A 23746-nucleotide genomic window follows, 5' to 3' on the forward strand; every position below is an offset into this window, starting at 1 on the left:
GCAACTTTAGTTTTTGCTCTTTTGTTTCTGAATACATTATTCAGCTGGTTTATAACCTTGGGATATTGTCATTTTTGTGCTGCTGGTCTGACTTAGTGTTTAAATATTACTTTTGTTTAAGCCTGTCTTGTGTTTTAGTTGTTAGAATGCAAATGAATTAAATCTGTGAAGTTGATCAACAGTGTATTCTTCATGCAGCACTGAAGTGATGTTATAAGGGCATTAATAGGAGCAAATGTGCTCTGTAAAAGTAACTCAAAACTTACTTGTAACAATAATGCATAACATTTTGGTGTAAGTAATCGATAAAGTAATTGAGTTACTTTTTGAATGAAGTAACTAGTAACTGTAACTAGTTACTATGTTTCAGTAACTAGCACAACACTGCTTGTCAAAATATGAAGTGTGTTAAGAGTCCACTTGTTTTCTCTTTGACTCAAATTTAAAGAGTTTAATTTCTATTGTTACTCATTGAGTAATTAAGTTACTTTTCAGACAAAGTAAAAATAAAAGTAATTTAAACAATTATAATTGTGTGATTAGTAATTAAATTCTTTTTTTGGAGTAAAACTCTAGTTAACCTAAAAAAAGCCCAACTTCCTGAACATAACACCTAAATTCACTGATAAAGTCTGACTGGCTGAACTCTCTATGTATTTTCAACTGCATTTAGTTTTTTGCTGTAATTTGTGTGAGTGGGAGTGTGTGGGGATTTCTCAAAACATAAATCTTTAACAGATGCATCTTTACTAGAAACCTTCACAGACGCATCAAATGTCAGGAGTTTCACGTGGTTAAAAAAAATTACGTAGCTGTCTGCAGCTGGTGTTGAATGCCACCCCAAAACACAAAAACTGACAGGGTGTGTGTGGGAGATTGCAATTATTTAGGACGACTGCAAAAACTTTTTTTCCTCTGGAAATATCTGTCAGAATGCTGCATGAAAAAAAGCACCTAGACTAAACACCTACAATAATGTTTAAAAAGCAGATAGAGAGTTCAGAAACAGATGATTATTATTTTCCATAATAACCCATGTGTCATTTAAAATACTCAAAAGCTTTCCGAGCCAAAGTGCTTCAAGAAAAATGAAAGCGCACTCATTTAAAGCCATTAATATGACGAACACACCAAAAAGAAAAAAAATTTTCCTCTTCCACATGCTTTCAAATCAAACATGAGACATTTAGTCATGATTTATTATGTTGGACATTTACAGTGATTGTTTTTTTTAATTGTTATATGATTAAATGTCACTGACATCAATGACGAATCAACATGAGTTACTCCTTATGGAAACATAAGAACTTTAGCAATGAACTGTTAACAATCAAAACGATTTCACTCCTTGTAATGCCACATTCCTCTTGATGCTCGATTCTTGTAAATGGTAACGAGTTTTTACCGTCAGCTAAAATTCTTTAGAATTTTGATTTCCGTCTTAACAGTGTGGTTGCTTTCATTTTAATAGGAATGCTAAAAATAGAGACAAAAGCATTTTGGACATCTGACAGCAGCAATTGACAGCAAGATCGTGGCTTTTAATGTCGAAGTTGCTTTAAATATGTCACTTTAATGCAGGTTTAATGATATATTCTTTAAATGCATAGATATATAATATTCTACACATACATATATATATACATATATACACATATATACACATATATACATACAAATACAATATAACACAATTCTAACACTAATATAACTTATATATTAGAAAATATATAAATAATTATATTGAATTTGGACACCTAAATATATTCCATAAGTACACAGGTCACTTTGTGAATTAAATGATGTGTATTTTGCTGGTCTTAAAAAAACTTTCATTTCCTTAACAGCTATGCAGTTTTTAGAAATGAAACTCAACAAATGATACTGTAGATCTTATTTAGCTTGTAAACCTCTATATAACACCAGCAGACCTCAGTGAATAGGGATTTTACTACTTTTTCCTCCCTGAATCCACAACAGAAGTCCTCTCAATTGCATTAAAATGTGCTTATTTTCACCAGTGTATGTTAAGATGCGGACACAGTTCCTGCTTTCACATTATACAGTAAATGTTATTTCGTCTACTCTCCCAGGTGAAATACAAAGCAAATCCTCTCCAAATGGCTGCAGTCATCTGTAACTCCCTGAGAGAAGAAAGACGCATCTTGTCCACAGCCAGCATGCAGGAACAGGTACTGCCAAACACGCGACAAACAACATGCAAAAACCACAAGTACCCCGTGCTGCTGTTGTTAACCGAGCTGAGTTTTGCACTCAGTCTGACCTTTTGCTCAAACTACTGTAGTCACACATGCTTGGTGTTACAAATAAAGGTATTAATAGTTTGGCAGCAGTTTATTTCCTGTTTTGCTGACTATAATTAACTTTGCAACTACGTATCAACTTTCTGCTTCATATCTGCTTATAGTTTTTTTGATGCTCCACCAATAGACATTTTAATGACTAGAAATAACTTTGAAAGTATATATTTCTTAGTATGTGTAATATCAACCATAACCGAACAGTCTACTAATACTCTACTAGTACTCTAATGTGTGATACAGTAGTTGTCATGTAGATTTAAAGTAAATAGAATGTGACCATTGACATACAGTGGGTGACAGTTCAATATGACCATTACCGCCACACGTGATGCCACTGCAGGACTAAGGGATTAAGAACATGTTTTTTGGTGTAACAGCAGTTTGCAACTATGCCACCAGGGGGCACAAAAAGGACAATATACGAACGAACAAAAATATACCAGGGCAGTAGCCAGCCTGGTGAAAGAGGTGGTTCTTTTTTCTCCAAAAGTGGACCTTTATGCAGTTATTTGCCTCATTTTCTATTTAATTATGAGGTTTAAATACTGCCTTTTAGTGACATTTTAAGCACTATTTTTTGCTGGATTAACTTGTCAGACGGTCATCTAAACCACAAGTTTTGATGTATCAAAAACATTTCATAAAAGTTTAGAATTATAAAAGAAGAAATATGAAAAGAATACCTATTTTTAAAATACAAATTCTTACACAAAAAACTGTGGCCTATTGTCACTTATTAGGCAAATAACAAACTGGCCAGCACATTTAACTGTCAGCCAGATTTTGGGATGCTAAATATGGAAGTCACACAAAAGCAACAGCCGACACAGGATTCTGCTTGGTCTTAAAGCCTTCTTCGATGGGTTATTGTCAAAGTTTTTTTTTTTTTTTTTTACAATTTATGATGGTTTAGCAGTCAAAATAGGACAAATGAGCTCATGTATGGGACAAATTCTGGACTTTTGCCAGTTAGGGATGGGTCGAATCCCCCTGGCTACGGACCTGTTTACAGTAGCTGTAAATACCATGCTACTTGTAAATGAAGATACAATAATGAAACAAAGCATTATAATTCCTTTATAAAGCATTAAAAACCTGGTAACAAGCTTTATTATCATTGTAAATTTGTTAAATGCAAAGAGGATTCATTTTGAAAACTAAAAAAAAAAAAGGCAACTAAAATGAAAGTACAAATATAAACAAATAAATAAATAAACAAATAAACAAAAATAAAAATAAATAAATATAAATAAACAAATAAATAAAAATAAATAAAAATAAATTAATTAATAAAAACAAACAAACAAATAAATAAATAAAAATAAATAAATTTATAAAAAAACCAAAAAAAAAAATAAATAAATAAATAAAAATAAACGAATGAATAAAAATACATAAATAAAAATAAATAAATATAAATAAACAAACAAACAAGTATAAATAAATAAATAATAAATAAATAAAATAAATAAATAAATAAATAAATAAATAAATAAATAAATAAATAAATAAATAAATAAATAAACAAATACATTTTTTAAAAGTGTTTAGAGAGATGTAGTTTTTAATATTTTAAAGTGATAGGACCAAGACAGCTAATAAATAAGCTTTTTCATTTACAGTTTTCCTTTACATTTTCTTTCTTGATAATATTTTACTTTTTCATTTTATGTCTTAATTATTGTTCATAAATAATAAATGAATAATTAAATAGGCCTAAATAATTATTTATTTATGGATATTATCAGCGAAAACGGAGAAAGGGTCCGGCGCATGGTCTAAAGGGCTCTTAAGTTGAATGCTACTTCATCAAAAGCATAAAAATAAATTGACCTACTTCAAGCAGATCTCTAAAATTATAATAGAATAATTTAGCTGCAGCACATAAATTAACTCCTGCAAGTTTATTTTTAATAATTTAGTTTCAGTTCAGTTTTTTTCAAACGTCAAAGTTCTGGTAACCATTGACTTCCAAACTAGGAAAAACAAATACTAAGATGATGGTTACAGATTTTCAGAGTTCTTTAAAATATCTTTATCAGTCACACTTTATTTTGATGGTCTGTTTGTTGAATTTAAGTTACATCGCATCTACATGCCAACTAATTCTCATTAGATTATAGACTTAGGTTGGGGTTAGGGTTGGGGTTAGGGTTAGTGTAAGTTGATATGTACTTGCAAAGTTTCTTATAGTCAGTTAAATGTCTGTTAAAGGAGCATATCAACAGATATTAAGCAGACAGTCTACTATCTTATAAACATATAAAGGTTTGAAACAAGTAAAGGGTGAGTAAATGATGACAGATTTTCATTTTTGACCAAATTATCCATTTATCGTTTCTGCATACCCACCATGTTAAATTTACATTTTCATGTGGAATTTACATCTGCATATTTCCATTTCATCAATACCAGGGACCACTGGAAAAGTCAATGCAAAACTCAGCAGCTTTGGAGAAGCAGAAAGTTCTGGACAATAAAGTGGCAGTGATTAGAAGCAGCGTTCAGGTAATTTACACCCAAGATTTGTTCGTGGTTATCACAACCATGGGATTTTACATATATGAAATGCATGTGTGACAGGTTTTTTTTCTGCACTATTTGATCAGATGCTGGATCAGGCTGTGAAGTATCTTGAAGATATGCAGGACGATTTTGACTTTCGTTACAAAACGCTCCAGCTTCGAGGTGATTTGGTGACCGTCATCATTACTTCAGCACAAATTTGGGCAAACTACATTCAGTTCAATTCAATTCAAGTTTATTTGTATAGAGATTTTATAATTATTATTGTTTTAGTTATTTAATTATAATTATAGGTTCAGTGCCTCCCACAGGTCTGAAATATACTTGCGTGGTAACCGGATTGAAACACATAAATGTCACAATATGCGACAAACAAATCTTTATTTATAATCTATATCTATATTTATCTATAAAACTATATTTTTATTTATTATGACACTTTTATACACCTTTTCTGGGTTAAAGTTATTTAAAAAAGGCTGTTTAAATAAAAAAAAATCCACTATTTCTCTTACTTTTATGCTATTTAGGAGCCATGTGCACCCGCTGACAGGTAAAGGTTGTTCTCTCTCTATCTCTCTAACGTTGCTTTATTGGCATGACATTTAGTACAGTATTGCCAAAGCATTTCAGATATCTAAAGTAAATAATATATTAACATAATTAAATGAATGAAATATACAGCAAATGAGAAATAAATAACAGAAAAGAGAATAAAAATAGACATTTTTGCTAAAAATTATAATAATTACTAGAATAAAGGGTGTAGATCATTTAAATAAGGCGAATTAGTTGATTAACCATTTCTAATGGTGTACATGTATTTTGCAGCCAGTATATTTTGTTCTCTCTGAGTATATAGTAAAGTTTATCTGAGTTGTTTATTAAATTATTAATCATTTAATGTTTCTCTTGTGGCTGTGCGTGCGCAGTCAGCTGCGAAAAGTTTATGCAAAAACGCATACAAATAACGGCAACTTTAGAAACCGAAAATAAATCCTGGATATTTTGGGAGATTCATAAACTAAAGTCAGGCGCATTTTGGCAAAATGTGACTGTCTGTGTGAGTGTTGACGGTTCTTGCGCTTACAGAACCAGCAGAAGTAAACGTGCAGAGTGAGAGCAGATTTTCCACTGTTTAATCAATCACAAATATTTGGCTTTCTTGAGCAGGATACAAAAAAGTGCAAAAGGATGATAATAATAGTATTTTTTATGTGTCAACACCAAATATACTTGGGCGGCCATGAATATACCTGGGTGGCCTGCCTAGTAAAGTCTATGTGTGGGAAGCACTGAGATTATTGTTATTAGTTAAAGTTACATGTGCTATGTTTTTACTGCTTCATGACCTTCAGCATCTATATTGCACTATTTTGCACTAATAGTCTCACTATTTACTAATACTATGAATTCAGACATACTACTCGACAGTTTTTCACCAGCTATATAGTGTAGAACACATGTGTCAAAGACAGTTCCTGGAGGGCCGGAGCTCTGCACAGTTTAGTTCCAACCCTAATTAAACACACCTGATCAAACTAATAGAGTGCTTTAGGCTTATTTGATACCTACAGATAGTTGTGTTGAAGCAGGTCTGGAACTAAACTCTGCAGGCCTCCAGCCCTCCAGGAATTGACTTTGACACCCCTGGTGTAGCAGTAGGACACAAAGACACATTTGTTTTGTTTTTGAGTAAATCAGCCATCTTGAACGAACTGTTCAATTAAGGATTTGAATAATCACAGGGAAGTGTCTCCAGTTACTGGTAGTTTAAGTGTCATTAACCATTTATTTAACCATGACAGGCCTAAGCAAGCCAAATTTTAAAGGTGCAATAGGAGATCTTGGAAATATTTCTATGTTGCTCATTTTAGGAAGTTAAACAGGCTTCAACTACATTTTTTAAATTATAAAATGTTTAACTTAATATTATTTGTCAGTTTGATTGATGCAAGTTGAGTTGACTAGAAAAGTTAATTGGATCCAACTAAAAAATGTAGGGTAGCAAATTTTACAGTGCACCCTGTAAATCACCATCCATAGCCACGCCTCCTGAACACATGCTTGACTAGGCAACATCACTACAATACATCATGTAACATTTACCAGAGAGAAACCATTTTAAGAAGAAGGCAAGAAGAACAGCCTATTGTAATGTTCAGACCAGACGTTTTGATTGGACGAACTTTTCTAGGGTCTACAATTCTACTTGAAATCTTTAAATATCCCATTTAAACATTATTTTGCTGCTTGTTTAAACTACGTATTTAAAATGAGCGGAAACAACACAATTCTTGACATTTTTTGAGGACGACTTAATTGTTTATGTTCAATTCACTTCATCGTTATTCTTTTCGTAATGCGACGCAGTTCCTGGAGAAACAGAATTTTAAATGAGCAAACAGTGGCTTGTTTTTTCTACCGTGAGCTGAATGGATATAGTAAAGTAGGCATTTCTTTCAGAAAGATCAGGAAAGGGGTTTTAGAATAGTCATTACAACCTAACAGACTCCTCCTGCTCACCACTCCTGTCTGTTGTCAAAACTGACAGTTGCAGCAGCGTTAGCCACTCACATTACCTCAAAATCATTTCTATAAATAAAAAAGGGCAGCAGCAAAATCATATGGTTAGTTTTGATTTCTTGGGGACTTTAAACTTGTTAAGTTAACTTAATCGATTTGTGTTGGGACAACATGAATGAATTGTGTTGAACCCTGTAAAAAATGCTGGGTTCATGTTGTCCCAACACAAATCGATTATTCATTCATTCATTTATTCATTCATTCAATCATTTTCCTTCAGCTTAGTCAGAGGTCGACACAGTGGAATGAACCGCCAACTATTCCAGCATATGTTTTACGCAGCAGATGGTCTTCCAGCTGCAACCCAGTATTGGGAGACACCCATACACTCTCATTCAAACACACACTTATAGACTACGGACAATTTTAGTTTAATCAATTTATCTATACCCCAGGCCATGTCTTTGGACTGTGGGGGAAACCGAAGCAACCCGGAGGAAACCCACGCCAAGATGGGGAGGACAAATCGATTTAATTAACTTAATTGTTTTTACAAATTTAAATGGATTGAACAAAAAACAATTAAGTTGTCCAAACAAAAATGTAAGACTTGTGTTGTTTCAGCTAAGTTTAAATAAGTAGTTTGAACAAGCAGCAAAAGAGTGTATTGAGTGTCTTGTAAAAATTCAAAATATATGTTACAGTCAACATCGCAAAGCTCTAATAGGCACATGAGAGATGTTTTTTGATACGAAATATACATCTTCCTCTGAAACCCTGTAGATCCACTTGAGAGGAACTCTTCATCCATGAAACAAGAAGTCACAACTCTTCAGGAAATACTGAACCGCTTGGATTTCAAAAGAAAGGCAAGTGTTTCTCTGGCTCTTTTCTGTTTCCTCTTCTCATTTGTTTTGTTGTTTGGTTTTGTATTGAACTACCCTGAGAACTCCCTGCTTCAGCCGAGGAGTTTGAGTGGTTTTCACACATCTGTGCCACATTTTTCTTTGGTATGTGATGCAACCATGTGTTGTTGTTGGCTGGTCATTGCTGACGTTGGTTTTTGCTTTTTGTTTCACATTTGCAGGAGTTTTTGTCAAAGACGGCAGATGTTATCAAGGAAATCGATGCCCTGATTTCCTCCCAGCTCAACCCTGAACTCAAGGAATGGAAACGGAGGCAACAGATCGCCTGCATCGGAGGGCCGGTTCTGATAGGACTGGACCAGCTCCAGAACTGGTAAAATGCTTTATCATGTAAAGACATATAATAGATGAAGACGTAATGTAACATTTATGGTATTACAGCATTTAGTGTAGATTAATGTGACTAGCAGAACATATGCAAGACATATGGAGTTTAAAGAACACGACTGGGAAAAGTTTGGGTTGTTTTTTGTTTTAAATAATTTAATTATTATTATTGATATCAAACAATTAATCACGATTCATCTAATATAAATCTTTTAAAATACTACACTACTACGCATCTAAAATACTGCAAATTATATATAAATTTAAGCATATATGTAAATATACACTCACCGGCCACTTTATTAGGTACATCTTACTAGTACCGGATTGGACCCTCTTTTGCCTTTAGAACTGCCTTAATCATTCATGACAATGATTCAACAAGATACTGGAAATATTCCTCAGAGATTTTGGCCTATATTGACATAATAGCATCACGCAGTTGCTGTAGATTTGTCTGCTGCACATCCATAATGCGAATCTCCCGTTCCACCACATCCCAAAGGTGCTCTATTGGTGAACTCATTGTCATGTTCAAGAAACCAGTCTAATGATCTGCGCTTTATGACATGGCGCGTTATTCTGCTGGAAGGAGCTATTAGAAGATGGGTACACTGTGGTCATAAAGGGATGGACATAGTCAGCAACAATACTCAGGTAGGCTGTGGCATTGACATGATGCTCAACTGGTACTAATGGGCCCAAAACGTGCCAAGAAAATATCCCCGACAGCAATACACCACCATCACCCACCTGAACCACTGATACAAGGCAGGATGGATCCATGCTTTTATGTTGTTGACATCAAATTCTGACCCTCCCATATAATGTCACAGCAGAAATGGAGACTCTTCAGACCAGGCAATGTTTTTCTTCTATTGTCTAATTTTGGTGAGCCTGTGTGAATTGTAGCCTCAGTTTCCTGTTCTTAGCTGACAGGAGTGGCACCCGGTGTGGTTTTCCGCTGCTGTAGCCCATCTGTCTCAAGGTTGGACAAGTTGTGCATTCAGAGATGCTCTTCTGCATACCTCGGTTGTAACGAGTGGGTATTTGAGTTACTGTTGGCTTTCTATCAGCTCGAACCAGTCTGGCCATTCTCCTCTGACATTAACAAGGCATTTGCACCCACAGAACTGATGCTCACTAGATATTTTCTCATTTTTAGACCATTCTCTGTAAACTCTAGAGATGGTTGTGCATGAAAATCTGAAATTCTCAGACCAGCCCGTCAGGCACCAACAATTATGCCATGTTCAAAGTCACCCTCGGTTTGAACTGCAGCAGATCATCTTGACCATGTCTACATGCCTAGATGCATTGAGTTGCTGCCATGTGATTGGCTGATTGATTTTTGCGTTAACGAGCAGTTGGACAGGTGTACCTAATAAAGTGGCAAGTAATTTCTTTTAAATATGTTTGTATTTTATGTACAGTATGTGTACGTATTTATACATGTATGCATAAATATACACAGTATACATGCATATTTTATGTAAATACAAACTTTTTACCTTTTTATATGCAATTAATCATTTAACAGCACAACTGTTTTCGTTCATTCATTCATTAATTTTCCTTCGGCTTATTCCCTTTATATTATTCCCTTTCATTGGGGTCGCCACAGTAGAACGAACCGCCAACTTATCCAGCATTTGTTTTTACACAGCGGATGCCCTTCCAGCTGCAACCCATCACTGGGAAACATTTAAACACACTCATTCACACACATACACTATAGACAAATTAGTTTAATCAATTCACCTACACCGCATGTCTTTAGACTGTGGGGGAAACCTGAGCAAACGGAGAAAACCCACACGAACATGAGGAGAACATGCAAACTCCACACAGAAATGCCAACTGACCCAGCCGAGACTCAAACAAGCAATCTTCTTGCTGTGAGGCGACAGTGCTAACCACTGAGCCATCGTGCCACCCCAACTGTTTTCAATATTGAAAAATAAAAAACTGAGCACCAAATGAATTTCTGAAGGATCACGTGACACTGAGTAAATGACATGAAATAATTGCATTTTAAAAATATTTTAACATATAAAACTTGACATAATATTGTACATGAAATGACTACTTGTACTGTATTTTTAAAACAAATTCAGTCTTGATGAAAATAAGAGATTACTTTCAAAAACAGAAAGGAGGGAGCCAATGTTTTCCGCTTGGTTGCTAAGCAGTTGCTGCAGTATTTAGCCTAGTTGCTAAGATGCTACTATTGTGTGTTTTTATTTTGTAATGGCCAACAGTTTGACATTGTTTACAGGAGTCATGAACACCCCCCTCTAGCTATGATCAAGTTTAAATCACAGCTAACTTGAAATGTCATATCCCTCTTGCAGGTTCACCCTGACAGCCCAGAGTCTGTTCCAGATTAAAAGACAGCTAGACAAACTGGGTGAGCTGATCCTGAAAGTCACATATGAGAGCGATCCCATTCCTCTCCAGAGACCTCAGATGGAGGAGCAAGTCAAATACCTCATCTACCACCTCATTAAAAGGTAACCAGTAGGGATTACATGTGATACACGAAAAAAATGAGACACATTCATTTCTGCCTTTCATGGGCTGTTTACACTTGGTCACTTCATGCTTTTTCTCAGATCACATAGCTGATTTGCAAAAAGGGTTTCATTTACAATCGACCACATAAAAGTGTTTTTACTAGACAGATACAAATCCATTCTTCAAATCCCACACTATATGCAAATTTAACCAGGTTACGTCTAAAGCATTAGATGCAATGCATTTTATTTAATTATTATTTGCTACAGAAATGTAAGCTAAATATACTTTTCGGCAAACAAATGACTTCATATTTATACTACAGGCTTTGTTTTTCATTTCTGTTCCAGATCAACACAAGTGCACAAAGCTCAGTAATTACTTTCATTACAGGCTAAATAAAACATTTACATTTGTCTTATAGACATGATTCAAAACTGTAAAGGGTTTCCATTAATTTGCATACAACTTACTCTCCCAAAAACAAAAAATTCTACCTCTGTAAATGAAAGTTTCTGTTATGTTTCCTTTTGTATTCACAGATATATAGGCTACTACAGGTGTGTGATGCGTCTCTGTTCTTTATGTTACCGTTTAATATTAATTTAACAACCTAATAGTATCATTTAATCGTTAATGATCAGTCAACAGTGAACCAAATGAAAAACAAACCGTCCTCTGGAATTATTATATCAGACTGTGTCATATAAGAAAATAAAAAAACAAATAATAAAAATGATTAAAAACAGATTAAAATGTGTTAAGCAGGTTATAAAAGAATGAAAAGGAAAAGAAAGGCACAATAGTGCGATCTGTCGGACGTAGCACAGTGCTCATTCAGTAAAGGCACAGCTAAACATGTGTTTTCAGTCTTGATTTGAACGTGCCTAATGTTTCAGCATCTGATCATTTCTGGAAGCTGATTCCAGCAGCGAGGGGCGTAGTAGCTTAAAGCAGATCTGAGTGATCTGTTATGTTTGTATTCAGTGAGCATTTCTGTATTGTATTGAGGTCCTAGGCCATTTAGTGATTTATAGACAAGTAGTAATACTTTAAAATCTATTCTGAATGTAGCAGGGAGTCAGTGTAAAGACCCGAGGACAGGTGTGATGTGCTCTGATTTTCTGCTTCTGGTCAGAATATAGCATACACTGTACAAAATAAATCCGTAAAATATTACAGTAAAAAAGTGGCAGCTGTGGTTGCCGTAAAAAATACGGTAGAAACCGTAAAAGTAATTTCTCATTTTTACAGTAAACTACCGTATTTCATTAACTTATAGATGTAATATGCCTGTCTTTTGTATTACCAACATCTACACATCTTTTGTTACACAGTTAGACACGTTAACACAGCCATATGCAGGTGGTGAAGAGAAAGTTACGCAATGAACCAAAGCTCATCACAAGCAACTTTTCCCACAAGCAGAAAAGTGTATCAGTGTATAGAAGGTGCTAAGTGTCATTCACACAGCTGCTAAACACCAGTATGGTAACACGCATAAAATTAAAGTCATGAAATAAACATTGTTTATCAACATTAGATGTAACATAAATCTCTAATGTACATAACTGATGGGGAAACAACTAAAAATTCCCATTGTAATGTCAACAAAAAGCGTAAAAAGTGACGGAATCTGTGCGCGCAGAACTTCGCAGATTTTCCACAGAATTCCGCAGATTTTCAGCCCATCATTAACTCTGTTTATTTACTTGAGTAAATGTGTGGAAATCTATATTTACTCAGTTTTTAAATTACAGTAATATTATTGACTAATGTGAAAATGTTCATCTGATTTATGTACAATGCAGTTTGTACAGTAATATTTTCCGTCTTGTAATAGATGTATATTAAATGAGAGACTTGCTTTGTTTACCAAATAAAGTGAATCTAATTGAATTTGCATTTTAAACATTAAATAAAAGTTAAAAAGATATTATTTTTAATTTCACATATTAAGGTTTTAGTTATGATACTCCCAAAATAATTCCGCAGAAATCTGCAGATTTTTAGCAAAATTCTCAGCAGAAATAGCAAAAAATGTCCGCAGATTCTGTCTGGCCCTAGTGTTGTGTCATGCAGGGAATTCTGGGAAAGTCAATTTACGGTTATTCGGCGTTTATATTAAGGAAACATACTGTTAATCAGGTTACAGATTTTTACTGCAGCATTTTTACAGTTTTTTACTGTTGATATCACGGCCATTTTTTGCTTTTTTACATTTTGGGTGAAGTAAGATTTACACGTGGCAACAACCAGATGCATTTAGGCCTGTCTAGTTTTATCTGGAGTGCATCTCAGACCACCTTCTGAGGTGGTTTGGAAAATAGAGCTGTACGATACTGGAAAACATTGAGAAATTTTAATAATAATGAAATGATCATTTTAGATTGATTGGTATGATTCTGTAGTGGGATGTATCAGCGTGAAATCTACAAGCATAGAAAAATAAAATGAAGAAAAAGAGAAAAAGTTAATAAACAGTGTTTTATTGTTTTCTGAGGAGTCCAACAGTATTCAGGTACAGTAATTGAATGATCAAATGTATGTAATTTCAATAAGAATTAACCATTATTAAAGTTACAAATGGCACAATTTCTTATGTCTGAATGCTTTTAAAATCATCATACAGTCACAAGCCTCAAAAACACATGAAAATTATCAATTATAATCTAGACTCGATGTGATTATTGCAGGATTGTTTGTTTATTGCGTTTGATTATTTGCATTATTGTGGTCACAATTCATGTGATTCATCTTGGTTTCCAAGATGGCGCCAGTGTGTGTGGCCGGCCTCCTGATCCTACCCATTTTGTGTTTTTTTTTTGTTGTTGTTTATGTCAATTGGTGTTCAAAATACTGTGCCTCTACTGGTGTATGATCACCACAAAAATTTTTGATTTTGCTGGACAAAAGGCACTGCCCCTGTTTTTAATCGGGCATTCCAGCCTATCTCTGCCGCTTACCACGTCTCCTGTGCGTATATATCCTTCTCAAATGCATTTCATAGGGCATTTATTTACACCTGCCCTTTTCACCATCGCATAATAAAAACGCATGACGTGATCAGGTGTAAACAGCCTCAGAATGACCTAAATACAGTTGAAGTTAAAACTATTAGTCCTCCTGTTACTTTTTTACTTTTTCAATTATTTCCCAAATGATGTTTAACAGAGCAAGGAAATTTTCACTTTATTTCCTATAATATTTTTTCATCTTGAGAAAGTCTTATTTGTTTTATTTTGACTAGAATAAAAGCAGCTTTTTTTTTTAAGATTTATTTTTGGCCTTTTTGCCTTTATTAAGTTGATAGGACAGTGTTTCAGACAGGAAGCGAAGTGGGAGAGAGAGAGGGGGTAGGGACGGGAAATGTCCATGAGCTGGGATTCGAACTCGGGACACCCTAAAGTGCTACTGCACCATATGTCAGCGCGCTAACCACTAGGCTATTGCGCTTTTTAAAAAAATACAATATTATGAGCCCCCCTAAGCAATTTTATTTTTTTCAATTGGCTACTGCAAACCACTGGCTTACCTAATTACCCTAACTTACCTAATTAACCTAAGGAAGCCTTTAAATGTCACTTTAAGCAGAATACCAGTATTTTGAAAAGTATTTACAATACTATGTACTGTCATCATGGCAAAGATAAAAGAAATCAGTTTATAATATTAAAACTATTATATCTAGAAATGTGTTGAAAAAAATCTTCTCTCCATTAAACAAAAATTGAAAAAAATATACAGGGGGGGTTAATAATTCAGTCTTTAACTGTAACATAAAACCCAGTTAACGGAGCACAATAAAAAAAGTCTGTCTTTGGTCAATGTTTGCAGCTCTTTTGTGGTGGAGAAGCAGCCCTGTATGCCAACACACCTCCAGAAACCTCTCATCATCAAAACACAGGTGCAGTTCACCACCAAGGTCAGGTATGAACCACCGCTGAACCTTCCTGTAACTCTTCAAGTAAACAAGTCTAAAGCCTTAATGAACTGACTGCCCGAAGTCCGACACAAACTTTTCATTTTACTTGTTTTTTCTTTTCTTTTCAGGTTGCTGGTTAAGTTACCTGAGGTGGATTATCAACTCAAAGTCAAGACAACATTTGATAAGTATGTTTCCTGAATATTGTTGACATTATTAATATATATTTTTACCCTCTATTCTTTATCTTCATAACCTGGGTCATTCATATTATGTAAAACATTTTCAACTTATTAACTTATTAAAAAGCAATATATACAGTTGAGGGCAAAATGATTAGCCCTCCTGTCATTTTTTTTCTTTTTAAAATATTTCCTAAATGATGTTTAACAGAGTAAGGAATTGTTCACTGTATTTCCTATTCCCCCTTAAACAATATATTTTTTGATTGTCTACAGAACAAACCACTGTTATCCAATGACTTTTCTAATTACCCTAACCTGCCTAGTTAAGACTTTAAATGTCACTTTAAGCTGTATAGAAGTGTCTTGAAAAATATCTAGTCAGATATTATTCACTCTCATCATGGCAAAGATAAAATCAATCAGTTATTAGAAATGAGTTATTAAAACTATTATATTTAGAAATGTGTTGAAAAAAATCTTCTCTCTGTTAAACAGAAATTGGGGAAAAATATACAGGAGGGCCAATAATTCAGGAGGCATAATAATTTTGACTTCAACTACAAATACAGTATGTGTTGTAATATGAGGATGTATTTTTATAAAATGGTAAAGTAGACTGTAACCAAAATGTGATATGCTTAAGATTAGACACTTATTTTCATTATATTCTTTACAAGAGTCTAAAATGAGCAATGTTAAATTGTTGTAAGAAAGAAAATGAAAATAGTGTTATTATTGTCTTGGCTTAAAGCCATTTAATCAACATATAACATCTTCCCATGTTTGCATATAATGAGAATGATTTATGAATTAGAGAATAAAAAGAGTTTCCCTGTTGTTTATCCACTTACATAAAATATATGTGGTTTAACTTTTGAAAGCAAAGCAAAAACTATGTAAATAATGAATTTAATAATAGTAATAATAATAATAATAATAATATTAATAATAGTAATATTTTTATTATTATAAATAGACAAATAAAGCATATTGAAATTAAAATTAATACAAAATAGTTTACAGTTAAGTAGTATTATAACTATTATAGTGATAAATCAATAATGTTGCATTTTTTTATAATAAAAACCATTAATAATAACAATAATCAATAATAATAATTAATGCATGTATTTATGTTTTTGTACACATATATGTTTTTATAACATACCATTTCATCCAAAAAACTGCTGGAAATTTTTCTGAATTCTCTGCCTCTCATTATAACTTGTTTACATACACAGTTTGAAAACAAACAGTATGAAACTGCTATTGCTATTTATTGAGTATTGACTGCTATTGCTATCTATTTATCTGAGTGAGTATTTGAAAGAGAATCAAGCAACTAATGCCACAAAACTCCAAATAATTCATAAAAATATTTACTGATATATGCGTCTGTATTTTCCTACCACACATGATGTCACATCCTGGAGGTTGATGTCAGTGAACCTACTTTTGTTTTGGAGTGAAATCTCAAACGTCCTTTATTTAAGAGTAATTTACCTTATAATACCTCAATGCTCTCAAAATTTTCATCTTATTTTGAGTTTAGGTTTGTTAAATCTGAGGATAGTTATTGACACTGCTGGCAGCAAATATTAGTAAAAATTGACTAGCATTGGCATGAAAACAATATTACCAATATAATATTCTATGGTTATTTCAATATGTATAGTAAACAACAACAAGAGAAAAGATATGGAATATTTCTGAGATCTTAACTGACCAAATGACAAAAATTACCAGCACGTGGCCACTCAAACTTATGTAGGAGTAAGAAATATTTCCCTTAATTAATAGTAATAACCAGGGATGGGCAAAAATACTTTGAAATGTATTTTTAAATAAATTAGTTTTACATGTATCAAAATAAACTACAAACTCAGCAGCTACAACGAATATCAAAAAAAAAAAAAATACTGTCCTTGTATTTTCAAAATACTACAAAATACAAGGGAGTATAAAATTTCTTCGCAAACCTCCTATCAATGGGCATATTTGATCAGTCCCTTCACCATTAAACTGGCTTAATAAACAATGTTTGACAGCAACAGAGTTTCTCTGAGCAAGTTTAATTCAGCTTCTCTGCACCACATTCACCTACTTCTTTACATGAGGAGGTATTTATAAAAATGTAACTTGTGCTTCTCTTATATTTTACTATAGATTTTGTACAAATTTCATGGAGAAAGTCTATCTTGAAGATGATCTCTTTAATTCCTGTAAAAACCATGTAATGCAGATAATGAGTTGAAATACAATATCTCTTGATTGGGAAAATTGCCACCATCTTTTAAAAGTGTTATGTTTCCAAATTATAGCAATTAAAATCTTCAATACTCAATGTAAAATCACGATTTCTGAAAATTTCTGATTTTCCAAATGTCCAATACACAGTATAAAACATGATATCTAAAAAAATTGCTATCTGTTTTTGCTGCCATAAAGCCTGAGTTGGGAGTTTTTGACCAGTCTGTAGCCTGGAGTATTATTAAATATTTTTGTCTTATACTGATTAACTATGTCAAAGTTTGTAATTAACTATAAAGAGCACCTGCAGATCAGCTACTGGCATTTGAAACAGCCAATAAAGTTTTGTAGATATCTAGACATAACTCTATTCACTATTATCTTCTATGTGAAGCTGCTTTGACAGTCTACATTACAAATAAAGATGAACTGAAATTAATTGAATTGAATATTGCCACTGTAGGACTTATTTATGTTGTTTGTCTTGTTTTCCTGTCTTATTTTCATGTGCTCCTGAATCTACCCCTGCTATTCGTCTGTTACTTTCTTTATAGTCCATTTCAATGTGAAGATGTTACTGGCCTATGAACATTTCCTGCTTGTTATCAAACTATTTCATAACTGTAACAAGAGGCAATTCAATCATAACCTAATGTTAAAACAGCCAACATAACATTTTTATCAATATGTGGCTTTTTTTGGATTTTCAGAAGCTGTAGAAATTAAACATGTAAAGCAGGAAACACAATGGGACTATTGTTATTGTTTACATCCCTCAAAATGGTCTATATGTGATGCATATTTTCTATCCAAGCATTGATCAACTTCTTCAATATTAATCAGTTTTCAAGTCTGATCTCAAGCCTTGGCAAAATAACTGAGAAAACACCACTATTAAAGGCCACATTTTTATAAAGTCGTCATGTAGACTTCTTACAAAGTATTTTACAGTATTTTAAAAATACAAAACTACAAGACACTAAAGTACTTTGATACAAAATATTAAGCCATTTTCATGAACCCTATCAAATACAAATGACAAAATACTATTTTATATCTGAAATATGTATTTGAAATACTTGTATCCTAAATACTGCCCATCCCTGCTAATAATAATAATAATAATAATAATAATAATAATAATAATAATAATAATAATAATAATAATAATATGAATTGTAGTATCAGAATTTTCGGGAACTCCTCAAGCAATAAATTGGCTGGGGATTTGTTCCAATTAAAGGTGTTTACTAAATTTTCATGCAGTAACAACAAACTTTCTTTCCTTCTTTCTTTCTTTCTTTCCTTCTTTCACTTTGGTATCTCCTAATTTAACTTAAAACAGTCCAATAAATCTGGAGCAAACCATCACATACAAAGGAGTAGGGGGGAAATCAGCGAATGTACACAACTAAACATCAACATATGTGAACTGTACATGTGTTTGAGCTCTATTAATAAATTGTATTAAACCAAATTATGGCTCTTACATGAATATTAAAAACTCTAAATGTATATTACAACACATATGATAGGGATATGAAACATAACTTCAAAATGTACTGCATCTATGACCAATATCTGATTATTACATACAAGTGTGTCACCTTTTTAATGTTCACAAGCCATGTGATCAGTGTTTTTGTATGTGACAATGTGACAATATTTTATGCTGTTTTTTCTCTCTCTCTATTTGTGTACGCAGAGATCTTCCACCAGGCAAAGTGTGAGTGCACTCAACCTCAAACACAAGAATTTCCTGTTGTTTTTTTGGGCCAAATCTAAATGAGTTGTGTGTGAGGGGGAGGGGTGTGTGTGAGGTGGCTGTGTTTACAACCTCAACTCTGCATTAATCCTACATTGTGTCTTACTGTTTATACTGCTTATAGAAACAGACAGTTCTTCATCCTGACCAACAACACCAAAGTGATGGATGTGGAGGAGTCCACTGGCTGTCTGTCTGTAGAGTTCAGGCATCTGGTACTGCAGTCCAAGTCTAACACATATTACTGTTATGGAAATGACTGAGAGTATAGTTTACACCCACTGAAGGAAAATCAATTAGTCATTAATCACTCATCCTTGTTAGGGCTGTGCAATATGAACATTTACAGTTGAAGTCAAACTTATTAGCCCTCCTGTGAAATAGTTATTCTTTTTCAAATACTTCTCAAGTGATATTTAATGTAGCAAAGAAATTTTCACAGTAATTCCGATTATATTTTTTCTTCTGGAGAAAGTCTTATTTGTTTCATTCCGTCTAGAACAGGGGTGCCCAAACTTTTTCTTAAAACCAAACTTAATTAAGTGGGTGGGCCAAAGGTAAATATACCAAACGATTACCTTAAAGCTGCCATGGTAATTTCCTAATTTATTAATATAAAAAAATAAATAGAAAACAATACTTCAATCATATTACTAGTTATACATTTCTTTACATTTTATAATGAACTTCTTACAATAAAAACATAAACACATTTATAACACAATGGTGTTCAATGCTTAATACATGAGTCAAGCTAAACCTGCCTTTGCCTTGATTTGCTCGTTGATGTCTTGTGGATTGTCCTCTATCTTTGAGTGACAATATTTACATTTTTAAATTTGATTCATGCACAACGATTAATTGAAACTTTTCAGTTTAGTTGACTTTTTCGTAGCTCAACAATTAAACTAACAAATTAAATTAGAGATGACGATGTCTGTTGCAGGCATTTGCCACAACCTTCATTCTAAATCTCTTCTCACATGGGATGGTGGGCCAAATCAAAGGTTAACATGGGCCAACTTTGGCCCGCGGGCACTACTTTGGGCATATTAGGTCTAGAATAATAGATCAAATTTTTTTTTATTTTTTTGAAGCATTTTAAGGTTATACAATGATTTGCCTAATTACCCTAACTTGCCTAATGAACCCAGTTAAGCCTTTAAATGTCACTTTAAGCTGAATACTAGTATCTTGAAAAATATCTAAAGTATTATGTACTGTCATCATGGCAAAGATAAAATAAATCAGTTATTACGAATGAGTTATTAAAACAATTATTCTGGGAAAATTGGGGAAAAATCTAAAAGAATTACAATTTAACAGGAAGGCTAATAATTCTGACTTCAACTGTATATATATTGTATGGATGAAATAAAAAGTCTATCATTTCATTTTATGCTCTAGCGTTTATTTTTTGATGTCCTAAAAATACTTTTTAGTTTACAGTAATACTTGTTTCATTATTTGGATTATTTGGCAACCGTGGGGATCCAGGCAGACATGTGAATAACAGCTTGTAAAATTGTTTTACATTTCACATTTTTTTAAAGTTATTTTTCACATAAATAACTTTATGTTCGGCCTGTAATCATTAGTTTTTTTTAAGTTTTTTATATTTCATTTAAACATCTTCAATATTTGCAATCAAACATTTGCACTGAAGTTCTAAGTAAAGTGAAGGTAAAAGTACATTTGAGCATATATTTTATATTGTATAAAAATAAAGTTATTTCCATATGGTCAATATGTACTGTATATAAACTATTAATTGATTGAATTTACAGAAAATGTACTACAGTATATTGTGATATAGAGTTGAAACCAGAAGTGTACATACACTGTATAAAAGAGGCACATAACCATTTTATTAAATGTCTGATGTTAAATCATACTAAAAGTTTTCTCTTTTAGGTCAGTTAGGATTACCAAAATGATTTATATTTGTTAAATGCCAGAATAATGAGAGAATATTTTACTGACTCAAAAGTTTACATACATTTCTTTAGTATTTTGTAGCATTGCCTTTAAACTGTATAACTTGGGTCAAATGTTTTGAGTATCCTTCCACAAGCTTCCCACAATAGTTTGCTGGAATTTCGGCCCATTCCTCCTGAAAGCACTGGTGTAACTGAATCAGATTAGGCTGCCTTACTCGCACAAGCTTTTTCAGCTCTGCCCACAAATTTTCCATTGGATTGAGATCAGAGCTTTGTGATGGCCATTCCAATACATTCACTCTGTTGTCCTTAAACCTCTGGTTTTAACTATATATTTTGTTATCAGCATATGAGATGACTTATATTGTGATATGAGATTTTTGTCATATCACCCAGCCCTGATCCTTGTATTGTTTCAAACGCATATACTGTTTCATTTTGTCAGTGTAAAATAATTATTCTTATTTTTGAGTGAACTATGCCTTTAAGAGGGAAGGTATTTTATTAATGCTTGTGTTCTGCAGCAGCTAAAAGAACGAAAGTGTCCTACCGGAGGAAAAGGAAATGAGGTAAGACCTTATAGGTGCATCTTTTACCCATCTCTGAATCCCAATTGGAGCCCTATGCAAAGTCTTTAGTCTTTTTACTAGATAAGGGATGAAGTAATGTCTTGTAATTGAGTGTGGAAAGCATAATCCTGCCAGCAGAGGGCAGCTTCACACTGTATAGCTGACATTCATGTATTGTGTGTCTCCTGCAGGGTCCACTGTCAGTTACAGAAGAGTTACACTCTCTCAATTTTGAGGCCATGCTGATGTTACAGGGTCTGGATATTGATCTTGAGGTATGTTTTTACATGCATTTAATAAATGCATACTGTTGAAATATGTATATTTTGTACTGTATTATGGCTGCATGATGGTAATAATGAGAAAAATCTGACATTGCAATGTTTTGTTTTTATATTGCAATATGAATACAATTTGACTCACCAGATGGCTTAAATAACTATGAGATATGAATTCAGGTACAGAAATTAAATAATGAAGTCTAAAATAGCACTGCATAGTCTTCATTGTATAAACTATTCAATAAACTATGTTCTATTAAACTTACAAAAGCTATATTTCCTTGTGCCGAATGCCTTAAACTCTGATGATATGCTCATACAGTCGCAAAACTTAAAAACACATACAAATGATCAACTTTTGCTCCGTTATTTATGGTAAAAATCTTCAATGACTCCACAAATCTCATGTTCTGAAATGCAGCTCCTGGTCAACTATAATCCCAATTCAACATTGCAGATCCTGCAAATGCGCACATTGCAATCTCGATGCTAAAACAATATATTGTGAAGCCCTACATTGTATAATGTTGCAATATGAATAAAAAGCATGAAAAGCTGCATTGAAAAATATGCACATACACACATACACACACACACACAAATACATACATACATACAAACATATTATTCTGTCTTTCATTATTTATAGTTGTAATGTGTTGCTTAATTTTTTATGTAGAGATTTTCAGGATTTATTTATGAGTTTAAAAGTATAGCATTGAAACAGATATCTGTTATCACGTTACGTCTGTACTATATTTTAATAGATTTGTGCTGAATAAAAGCGGCAGGTAGATTTACTGAAAATATGCCAGTCTTTGTCTTAAATTCTAAACAGCACTGTAATCGATTGCAAAGCATTTGCATTTATACAGTTGAAGTCGGAATTATTAGCCCCCCTGTTTATTTTTTTCCCAATTTCTGTTTAACGGAGAGAAGATTTTTTCAACACATTTCTAAACATAATAGTTTTAATAACTCATTTCTAATAACTGATTTATTTTATCTTTGCCATGATGACAGTAAATAATATTGTACTATATATTTTTCAAGACACTTCTACATAGCTTAAAGTGACATTTAAAGCCTTAACTAGGTTAATTAGGTTAACTAGGCAGGTTAGGGTAATTAGGCAAGCTATTGTATAATGATGGTTTGTTCTGTAGACTATCAAAAAAATATAAAGCTTAAAGGGGCTAATAATATTGACCTTAAAATGGTGTTTAAAAAATTAAAAACTGCTTTTATTCTAGCCGAAATAAAACAAAAAATTCTTTCTCCAAAAGAAAAAATATTATCAGACATACTGTGAAAATTTCCTTGCTCTGTTAAACATCATTTTTGAAATACTTAAAAAAGAAAAAAAATTCAAAGGGAGGCTAATAATTCTGACTTCAACTATATATACTGTATATAATTGTAGATATGAACTCTAATACAGCTTACAGTGTTTTTATTTTCTCCTGTCTAGACTTGCTCTCTGCCGCTGGTGGTCATCTCTAATGTCAGTCAGCTCCCAGGAGGCTGGGCTTCGGTCATGTGGTACAACCTGCTCACGGATGACCCAAAGGTACAGATATCTAATAATGCATGTCTAGTGTAATATCTAGTCTATAGCTTACAGTGTTTGGTAGAAATGTTGCTGAATATCTACATTTTACTGAGCAGTAGCGAGGCTTGATGGG

At 33.1% G+C, this 23746-nt stretch overlaps 1 protein-coding gene across 3 annotated transcripts in view; it reads left to right on the forward strand.

Annotated features, from left to right (window-relative positions):
- stat4 (signal transducer and activator of transcription 4) overlaps window positions 1–23746 on the forward strand; it is a 42802-nt gene that overhangs the window by 8291 nt on the left and 10765 nt on the right. For 2 of the 3 annotated variants that reach the window (XM_056465745.1, XM_056465747.1), the window contains exons 4-16: window positions 2094–2192; window positions 4740–4832; window positions 4934–5012; window positions 8160–8245; window positions 8464–8615; window positions 10984–11142; window positions 14984–15076; window positions 15200–15259; window positions 19212–19232; window positions 19396–19486; window positions 21736–21780; window positions 21972–22055; window positions 23533–23631. In XM_056465745.1, the coding sequence (XP_056321720.1) occupies window positions 2094–2192; window positions 4740–4832; window positions 4934–5012; window positions 8160–8245; window positions 8464–8615; window positions 10984–11142; window positions 14984–15076; window positions 15200–15259; window positions 19212–19232; window positions 19396–19486; window positions 21736–21780; window positions 21972–22055; window positions 23533–23631 (1161 nt within the window). The remainder of the gene's footprint in view (window positions 1–2093; window positions 2193–4739; window positions 4833–4933; window positions 5013–8159; window positions 8246–8463; window positions 8616–10983; window positions 11143–14983; window positions 15077–15199; window positions 15260–19211; window positions 19233–19395; window positions 19487–21735; window positions 21781–21971; window positions 22056–23532; window positions 23632–23746) is intronic. The other variant, XM_056465746.1, reaches the window with a different exon arrangement.

This window comes from Danio aesculapii, chromosome 9 (assembly GCF_903798145.1).
Source record: "Danio aesculapii chromosome 9, fDanAes4.1, whole genome shotgun sequence".
Classification (NCBI taxonomy): Eukaryota; Metazoa; Chordata; class Actinopteri; order Cypriniformes; family Danionidae; genus Danio; species Danio aesculapii.